This window comes from Rhea americana, unplaced genomic scaffold (genome assembly GCF_003343005.1).
Source record: "Rhea americana isolate MKP2758 unplaced genomic scaffold, rheAme1 scaffold_99, whole genome shotgun sequence".
Taxonomy (NCBI): domain Eukaryota; kingdom Metazoa; phylum Chordata; class Aves; order Rheiformes; family Rheidae; genus Rhea; species Rhea americana.
Window position 1 is genome coordinate 1,327,460 of NW_028187188.1, and position 10,692 is coordinate 1,338,151.

General features: G+C 41.1%; 1 protein-coding gene across 1 annotated transcript in view; it reads right to left on the reverse strand.

The window, feature by feature from the left end:
- PPP3CA (protein phosphatase 3 catalytic subunit alpha) overlaps positions 1–10,633 on the reverse strand; it is a 198,833-nt gene extending 188,200 nt beyond the window's left edge. The window contains exon 1 of the mRNA XM_085325599.1: positions 10,022–10,633. Coding sequence (XP_085181725.1) covers positions 10,022–10,079 — 58 coding nt within the window. The 5' untranslated portion in view covers positions 10,080–10,633. The remainder of the gene's footprint in view (positions 1–10,021) is intronic.
- Positions 10,634–10,692: the final 59 nt, after the last annotated feature.

Sequence of the window (10,692 nt, forward strand, 5' to 3'; positions counted from 1 at the left end):
CCACAGAAAATCTTCACTAAATCAGGAACGTACTACTCCAAGTCATTTTGTTTGATTTCTAAAGAAAACACAGTATTCCTCTTTAGCCATGTTCCTCGCCTCCAAAAACACACATACAGAACTATAGACCAAAAACAAGTCACAAGCTTCTGTACTGTTTTTCTTAGCTACTAGGAAAGTCACTAATTTCTTTAAAAATCTAGCAGCCAGTTTACAAGTTTCTCCACCTCAGCACAGAATAACACTCCCAGAAGAATTCCAAACACTTCAGAAGGACCACCACATTCATATATAACATGTACCCAGCTTGGTCCCTGTGAAGATGGGTGCTGATAACAAATAACAAATAGAGCTTTTTAATATTCTTTCACTGCAGCTAAAGAACAAGAAAATCAAGAAGTAGACAAAAAGCTGTAACTAAAAACAAGAAGGTTTTATAACAGAATTGCAACCATATATACAAGAGGTCTAAGAAAATAGCCAGAAACAGCAAAATGAGATGGGGCTGGGCCCTGGAGAGAGGTACTCTGAAAGCTTTGAATGCTGAAGTTAAAAGCACTAAATAAACAAAACTCTCCCACGAGTTGACACATGATTGGTTTACAACAAGAGGGAAAACATATCTCCATCCCAACTGAGAGAAGTAATTTTTAGATGTGTTCTTATAACCAAACGCAACAGTGTGACATATGTCAGAAGATGATGCACCTTTCTGACTTTAGGCCGTTTATCTGGACCACAAAGGATCTCTTTCCAAACGATGGGTACTTCAAAACATGAACAATTCAGAAACTTTACGATACCCAGCCACACAATTACTTAACTGTCGCTACCAAGTCAAACATAATTTTACAGCTTACTTTCACCAGATCACTCAAAAAGCTTAAAGATTAAAGCCTAGTCACACACTAAATTAGGCCAAAAAAATATAGCTTGGGATTCTATTACTAACTCTGGGCAAGACCCAGAGTGAATGTTAAAGACTGTCTGCAACATCACATCTGCATAACCCATTATTAACATGCTATTTTCACTATTCCAAACAGAAGTTCAAAGGACACTTCCTTTTTTTGTGGCAACACAGTGTAGACTTGATATTTTTGTATAACTAGCAAGCATCAGAGCCAATATTACAGCAGAATGTGCTTCACTGCAGTTTAGTTGTACAATTTTTTCCATGAGATTTTAATCAACGTAGTCAGGTAACTTTACCTTAGCTTTTTAATTTAATTTGCTAGGCAAACCTGTTGCCTTTTTTGCTCCACTCCAGCAGTTTACATTGTACAACTCAAGAGAAGCATTTTGGCCGGCACAACTATGATGCAATAAAATGCCCGAGTTGCATACCTCCAAAAGATGGGCTGGACAAAAAGAATACAAGTAATACAGTAGCATTATTATACCTATACTTGTGTCCATTAATCAGTGTTTTGTCACATTACAGAACTTTTCCTTCTGAAATTCCCATAATGCATCAAACTATTAATCCATGTATGCTTATCTGAATCATGGAAAAATAGCTACTATCGCTAAGATATATGCAGCTATATTTTTATCACAGTGCCACAAAGCATTTGTGTAATCTCTACACAGACTAGGTTCCTCACTTTTCATCCTTCAAAGTTTAAAGACGGAGGTTTTAAAAATTACTCATTTGTGGTGAACTTCAGTTTTTTTTCAAGCAAGTATCATCAATTTAATCAAATCCATTCTTCCTTGTTAATTAACTTCTGTGTCTTGTTGCAAAGACACTGAAGTCTGGGTATTTATCCTGTCTCTCAAGAAATCTGTCTTCTCAAGTTAACCAATAACCATCACCATCTATCCAGCTTTTCAGAGTTTTTTGCAAGCCAGATGATCAAAAGTGACAGTCATGCTGTGAGTTTTCAGCATTACTGCTAAGCAACCTGCAAGCAGCAGCAGAACTGCAGAATAGAGACATCCTTCTGTGACAAGTTGGGAAGAGCCTGAGCAGCAGCAGCACACTGGTAGCAGAGCTATTCACTGAGAAGAAAGCTACAGAGTCAGCAGCTGGCTGCAGAATAATAAGACAAGTCAGAGGAAGAGTCATAACAAATATACTTCCTTCATTCTCACATGCTTCCCTAGGCACCTAAAGAGGCCCACTGTCAAAGGAAAGACATTGGGTTCAAGGAAGCTCTGGTGTTCCTGAGTACACACGTCCAGATCACAACTTCCAGCCAGCCCTTGTGCTGTTCAACATAGTTATCAATAAGAAGGCACAAAACATTTAAAAAAATTTATAAATTAAACTTCAATAGCAGAAGATGAAGCATATCAATACATAAAAAATATATATATTTTAAAAGAAACCTGACCAACAACAAAAAGGAGGCTGCAATACAAATCCAGTATAACTTTATTTCCAAGTAAAAAGATGGTTAGCTGTTAGATAATCCTCAAACTAAATGTTTTCCAAAACTTCATGTAATACAGTAGAGAAGGAAAGAATGCCATCTACGTCTTTTGACTTAGGCACACGCAACATGCTCATCCACAAACACCCAGGAACTAAGTTCTAAATAAAATATCATCCTCATTTTTTCATTTTTGGTGCCTTTCCACTCTGTTTCTTCCACTTCCAACTCCACATATAAATGGATCTACTTGGAACTTGTGCTGGCATCCTAATTACATCTTAAATAAGATAGTCATGTTCTCCTCACACAGCAGTGTTGCCATGCCAACGTTAACATGCCTAACCTTGCTTATAAAAATAGGTATCATACTCAGTTTAAAATACATGTAGATGACTGTCAAGCAGCTACTACTTTGGAGGTGTTATTTCAATAGTATTAACTTCTGGGAGGAGTAGATAGGGTAGGAATAAGTAGTTCAGTTTTTTATCTTTAAAAGTTAAATTTGCCATCACAGCATTTATCTGTGCATTTATATCGTCTCTGTGTTTCTCTACACATGCTCTTCCATCTTTTCCTCCATTCAATAATTATTAAAAAAAAAGGGGGGGGGGAATCTGAATTGAGCATAATCTCCAGACATAACACAACTGAAGCAACAACCTGAGAGGCAGATAGATTACTTAATGAGCCACACTCTTACATAAACTAGGCTGCACATATGTCAAAGTATTTTTGAGAACTGGAATGATACATTTCACCATTATTGACTGAGAAGCCATAAAATGATCTCTTAGAGGGGAAAGTCAAGGCAGAAGACTGATTATCAGAACAGGAAATGATTCAAGTGTTCAGCTGAAGAATTGAAATGATACACAATTACAACATGCTCTTGACTGTGAAACCACATATAAAAGAATATAAGGCGGCACCTTTTCATGAAGATTATTTAAAGTGGCTTTTACTTCAAAAATTTGTGGTTTCCTTTTATGACATATTTGATAAAATAAAGAAAGCCTAAAACAGTATCTTTGTATCTTAAATACTCCTAAAGAAGAATTTTCACTCACACTCCTTAAAGCCATGAAGAAGGAACCATCTCCAACAACATGCTGCTTAAACATTGCTGGAAAGCCTTGGAAGAATTAATATTCATATTCAAATGGAGTACCAAATCCAAACCGCAATTCTGCTTTGTACTTTAAGTAACAGCTATCCAGCAAAATAAATGAAACTAAAACCAGAAAATAAATCCAGAGTATATAAGCTACAAGTACTCATTTGTTATTACCACCCATTAAAATCACTTTTGACAAAAATTCCCTTCCCTGTAGAAACACCAAGAAGGGAAGGACTCCAGGAGTTAAGAAAGTTAAGGAACTACAAAAATTATTAAAAATATTATAAATAATAATTATTAATTATATAAATATATAGTAAGAGAAAAGTACATGTTGTATTTGATCTTCCTGTCACAACATGCACAGAAAAGTAAGCATAGCCTTGCAGCATCTATCATCTCCAAGGAGGCCAAGACAATGGAAGTAGATACCATTCAATCTGGGAATGGACAGCAGATAGGAAACAATTGCTCTGTACAACATTCCCCCATGGAAAATTGCCTCAACTGGCTCACATTTTCCACTTAAGTTAAATGCCAGTAACATCCAGCATGAACACCCCTTTCAAGTTTCTCACCACCACCAATGGTATCAAAAGCACAAGCTGTCTTGCTAGGCTGAACTGAAAAGAGCACATAACAGAAGACAGCTTTAGCCRACATGGAATTCAAAACACACAAAAGGTTTTAAAAACACAGATAAGGCAGTGTCTTCCCTCAACTTTTATCAGTCCTGAGACTCAGTACATTCAGCAAGCCACTCCATAACACAGAGCATGAGAAAAGTCTCCTACCTACATAGTGCAACACTAATTACATAAGAAAGGTATTTTTCAGTGCACACTTTTTTTCCCTATGTCTAAACAGCAACAGATTTGTTTCAATCAATGCCTTATTTCCAAAACTATCTTCCACGAGTAAGTTCACCAGTGAGTTCACCAACCAAAATAAATCACTAGCTTTATTATACAAGCATAGCTATCAAGCACTGTAAAGTTTCTCATTACTTCATTCACAAGCATTTACAAGTGCTGCACACAAGTCACATACAAATCCGTAGCATAAGAAACATACAAAGACTTCTTACGATACCAAAGCAACATCCAACTGATAGAATCCACTAGTTTTACAGGTATTAAGTCAGTTTTAACTACGGGATGCAAGAACAAAGCAGTTAAATACAAGAAAAGAGCAAGTCAAGCTCATTTTTTTGTTAAGCAACAACATAAATACTCTTCCAGTACATTCCATTTTTTTTCTGTCCTGAGCTACAGCATGACATGATTTGCCTTGTGATGGTACCAGGGGATCTTTGATTTCTTCATTACAAAGCTGAGGTGGAGGAACATTCATCCCTCCAAATGAAGCCAGAAGCGGAGTAGGGCAAATAATCCTCAGCTGTACCAGTGCTATTTCCCTGACATAGCTGAAGTTGGTTTCTATATTTGATAACATCCCTTAAAACAGCAGCAAGCTTCCTCAGAACAAGTGAGTACATTCCTAAATATTATAAGGATAAATTTAATTAATTAAAACAAAGATAGTGTTAGCTTTCCTACAACAACAGAAGCAGCTACTAAGCAGCTCCTTCCTTACTGTTATGAGCATCAGATCCTGAACTTTCAGCATCCTCAGAAGAGAGGCACATACCTGTTAAATGTACTCTCATTACACAGCTATAGATATTCAAGTAATACTGGTCCATATTTCCTAATTCTTAAAATTACACCAAAATATATACCACATTCACCAATATTACTGACATTTAGGTCATCACACAATTGCCTGAAAACCACAAAGAACAGCCACCCTAGCACAGGCAGAATATATCTATGCTAAAATAATAATAATAAACAACATTTGATTCACTGTAAGGCAGAGTCAGGCTTCTGCAATACATCTATGCTGGCTCGCTGGATTCCAGTCTGAAGCAAAAGACTCTCCTGAGGATATACATCTCCCTGGACTCTAGATGAAAACTCTGAACCTCATTGCTTATTCCCATTATTGACAATAGACRCTAGTTTCACCTTTCATGAATCTGAAACTAATACTGATCACTAACATATTGAATACAAACTGACATTTAAACTGACATTCATATTATATTACAAACAACTGACAGACTACACATTGAAAGATTATTAATGACACAGTATGAAATTCAGAGATATGAATTATGTATTAGACTAGTGTCTAGTTTTTGGTGTTGTCAGCTCTTGATTTAACTGTGTACACCTAAGCACACAATGCACAAAAGAAAAGGCAATTACCAACACCAAGAATCAAAAGCCACGACAGAAGCCATTCTGAAGAGCTGAGATATGGGTTTCCCATTAGAACTCTAGAACATTTTCCTCTGAAAGAAAAACAGCAAAAACCCCCTAAAAGCACATAACCATCTGAGCAATATAAAAGAATCAAAATAATTACTGTACCAAACTAACAGTAAGAAACATAAGAAAAACTGCCTTCATTTCTTTGTATGACTATTACAGTTCACTTCTGTAGTTTTTATATAGGATTACTGTGCTTTAGAACAGTATTTCTAGAAGGCGGTAATGCAACACTTAATATTTTGAGGAGGTCAAGTAACATGATACAGAGCTTTTCCCTCCAGGTCAGTGGGGTTCAAATCTTGCTAATGTCAGTAGTGACCTGAAGGTGTTGACATCAAACAGCTGTTCTGTGACCTCTGAGGAACGAGCTTGTATTCTCAGTCCAGTTTTCCTGGACAGGTATCCCCACCTTCACAAGAACAACCCACCCACATCGTGGCTGTCAAGTCTCAGGAGTTAAAAGTAGTGTGAATAAGGAGTAACCTTCTCCATCTTGAAGGAGAATAAGACCTCAAAAGCAAAGTAAAATGAAGGTGCCTGCCCAGGTTAAGGCTGCATCATACCGCTGAAAACAAAGCAAGGAATTTCATCCTGTAAATCTGCCAAGTCAGCATTTTCTGCAACATTAGGTTGATCTAAGCCTTGATCCTACAAGTCTTCAAACATACAGGTTATCTTATTTTCAGTCAACAGAACTATTCAAATCATTGTCCCTCTACAGGATCAACATCCACAGAATAAAAGTAAACCATCTAGTTTGCATCATAACATGTGTAGTACCTTAAGGATAGAACCAAAGCAAACCAGAAAGATATTGTTCTAGCTGGAACTGGATTCTTTGGATTCACATAGAGGCCCTTCTTTCCCTGTAACTCCAGAAAAATAGTATTGTCAACTTTACCAGGAGTTAATTAGCTTCTAAAGCCATAACATTGCACAGATTTTGTAACTGAGGGGGACTTGAATTTCTTCTTTACACTGCTCATTGCACAATAATTTCAGAGCTGTTTGTATTTAAATTTCCCTCAATAACCTACTGAATGTAAATATCCAAGAGTTGCGTAACAGAGGTGGGAGAAGGCCAAGACCTTATGAGCATTAGCGGCTTCTGAGACATTTTCCCCTTCTTCTCTGAAAAGGATGTTTTACTTTTGATTAAGAGCAGTTCAAGCACAATTCAGAAGATTCAATAAGCAGTAGAAAAAGTTCTCATTTGTAGAAATATTCCACTTTGTGTTATATTTGATTCTTTCCAGCATAAAAAAATAAAATTAAAAAAATTAAAAAAGAAAACACACAACCCACCTAACAGGCTGCTTAGAGTCACAAGCAATGTTCATGAAATTGCTAGGACTGTAACGTCCCCAACCCATTCCACTAATAGTTACATAACAGTGCTTAGCCGCGATTTTCAGAGCCAGCCCACAATTGTTGTTAGAAGGAGACATCTCCTGTCATGCACCAGCAAATTGACAGGATTTGCAGGGGGTAAGGGGGGTTGTTTGGTTTAGACAGATACATGACCAAATCTGCAGTAAAAGAAAGCTCTCAAATAGTAAAATAATTACAATTTAAATTCAGAGCCTACACCCATATGTTAAAATTATTATTTCCTCCCCGAATGTGGTTCCAAATTATATTGTTACTTAAAAAATAAGAAGTTATTTTCACAGGTTATAACTCACCAAATTCAGAAACTTTGGTTTCCCTCTCTGAACTATCAAGGTTCACCAGCTATTTACATGGGTGCTTACAGAGTGATGATTTTTTAAATTATGTATTATTTTTAACATTGCAAGCCTATTTTAGTTGCTCATCTCAAGAAGATACAAGTAATGTCCTACAGAGAAGAAACAACAGTTTTGACTACTGAATGAACTCGGAACATAACTTTTTCTATCTTTTATTACTACCAATTGTTTTCTTGTTGAGTTTCCCAATAGCAAAAAAAACATATACAGGAAGGCAATGTAAAAGTGTCTACAATACATTAAAGAATAGTCCCATTAAGAGTCAGTTTACTGTATGTTACTCCTTACAAGCGCTGCTTTAATGACTTTAATAGGATTTTAATATTTAAGAAAAGAATGAACTGGTTAAACAAATTTCAAGCTTTCTGGGAAGCACTTATATAAAGAGCCAACAGTTACCAGGTGAGTTGAATAAACAAACACACACCTAAGCAGCATGTATGTTCTGATTTGTTCATTCCTTCAATAATTTAAATCTGGCTAGGAAAGCTGATTTCTGTTTTAATTACTCTATAAAATTATCTAACTATACATACTGGTAAAATTTCTTAAAATTATGTTTTGAGATTTTATATATATTAGCACACAAGCAATTACCRATAAAGCACGTTAAGATGCATTGAAACCACTAAAGGTTTTGTAACTAGAAATAATAAGTCAACTTCTGCAGCAGTTTGTACTCGGGCAAAACATCTACCCAAGTCAAAGGAAGTCTTGCCACAGCAAAGATCAGGCCATTTGATTGTTCTGGGATGAGGTTAGACAAAAAAAGTCACCCAACTCATTATCATAAGAAAATCTTTTCAATATGATGGCCATTTTATACCTGCAGAAGAAAAGCATCATCACCCAGCTGTTCAGGCTTCTGAAGCCTATTCTTAGTGAGATATATTCTTAGTGAGATACAACAGGCTGACTACTTAAATGAGCAATAAATATTCCAGGTATTAGAAGGCATACAGGCAAATTCCTAAGTCATTAAAAAAAAAAGAAGAAAGAAAGAAAGAAAGAAAAAAAACCAACTTAGCCTGTTACTGCTTTTCTTACTACATATGCAGATCTGAAATTTCATTTGGAAAGAAAAAAAACAAAGAATGAGGAAGGCATACAAAGGCAAAGGTAAATATAAACACACAAATATAAATAATACCCTTTTCTGAACAATATTTACAATAAGTGTTTGGTTTTGGCATATACACACATAGACACAAAAGCRTACATATTCCAAGGCCATTTTTATTTCCAGTTTCCTGGATTCTGGAAGGACACATACTGCATCTGGGAGTTGTGTCTTGCAGCATAAAAAAATCTGTATTTGTAAGCTGGTTACAAGCTAACTGGATGAAATACCTTGTATCTAAGTGTATCAAGCTATATGGCTAGTGCAGAAGAAAAAAGCCCACTAAATATACCTACCTCCCATGTACTGAGAAACGCTCACGTACAATTCAAATCAGGCATTACCCAAATAAATGAGACCTCGGTATTTACCGCAGGGCACAACGTGTTGTTAATCTGAACTAAAATTTGTTTGTATGACTGCAGCTCACAGCAAACACATACCTTTTAAACAGAGCCAAACCAGGGAGCAGAGGCGGGTGTGTGCCCGGCCCCCCCCGCCCCGGCCCCGCACATCCGCGCCCGCACGCAGTACGCCTGCCGGATAACTTCACATCCGACCAGGCCAAACCGCAAGTACGAGGCGGCGAGGGCGGAGGCGGCGGCGCTCGCCGCCCTGCCCCGCGCTGGCCGCGCGGCGCCAGGCACACGCGTGCCCGGCCCCCCGGCTCCGCAGCCCCGCCGCATCTGGGCACGGCGGGCGCAGCACAGCGCAGGGGAGCCCCGGCTGGCGGCGCGCGGAGGTTTCCAGGCATCCTGGTGCAGGCGGGGTGCACGCGAAAGGCGGTGACGAGCGGCGGCGGACGACTCGGGGGAGCGCAGTCCGGAGGAGGAGGAGGAGGAGAAAGGGGGGATGCCCGGAGGAGCAGCCAGGCTGGGGGAGGGGGCCGAGCCCTGCCCCCCTCTCCCTCGGGCACTCGGGCGAGTGAGGAAGCTGGGGCTCCCCCTCTCTCTCAAGCGAGCCCTGTGCAGCGCCTTCAAGGCGGCGGCGGGGGTGGTGTGTGGAAGGCGGCGAGGGAAGGAGCAAAGCGTCCACCGGGGCCTCGGCGCGAGCCTCCGCGCCGAGCCGCCCGCCGCGGCCGCGCGCCTCCAACCGCCGCGGCGCGAGCCGCCGCCAACGGCCCCGCGCCAACGACCGCCAACGGCCCCGCGCCAACGACCGCCAACGGCCCCGCGCCAACGACCGCCGGGAACCGCACAGCCCGGCGGTACCTGCCGGGGCGGGGGAGGGCAGGGGCCGCGGCGGCACGACGCGGTGAGGAGGGGGCGGGGGCCGGCGCGACGCGGCACGGCACGGCACGGCACGGCACCCACCTTTCACCACCCTGTCCGTCGTCGATAACTTAGGATCAATGGCCTTATGCTCCGACATGTCCGGCGGCCGGGGAGGCGGCAGGGCTCTCCCTCGCGCAGGGCAGGCACAGGGCTGAGGCGGCGGCCGCTGCTGCAGTCCGGGGCTCCGGCGCCTCCGCTGTGGCCAAAGTTACCGCGTCCCGCTGCCGCTCGCTCTGCGCCGCTCTGCCGCGCTCTGCTTTCCTCCTTCTTCTTCCTCCACCCCCGTCCTCCTCCTCCTCCTCCTCTTCCTCCTCCAGTTAATTATTTCTTGCTTTCAATCACGCCTCTCAGTTGTTTCAGATCGTCAGATCGCTCGCTTTTTCCCCCCGCAATCAAAAAAAAATAAATAAAAATAAAAAAACAATAACAACGGCGACAAACAACTGTCAAAAAGCGGTGGCAAAAAAATAAATAAATAAACCGAAAAGCAGTAACAACCAGGTTGCAAACGCAGCAGCCCTGCGCTTCCTTCCTCCACAGCGCAGCGCTGGCTGCTCCGGCTCCTCCCGCAGCTGCTGCTGCTGCTGCTGCTGCTGCTGCCGCCGCCGCCGCACTAGCCCTAGCCCTAGCCCTAGCTCCGTCCCCCCCTCCCCCCGCAGGGTCTCTCCCCTCACTCGCTCCGGCTCCGGGCACCGGCACCGGCCGCGGCC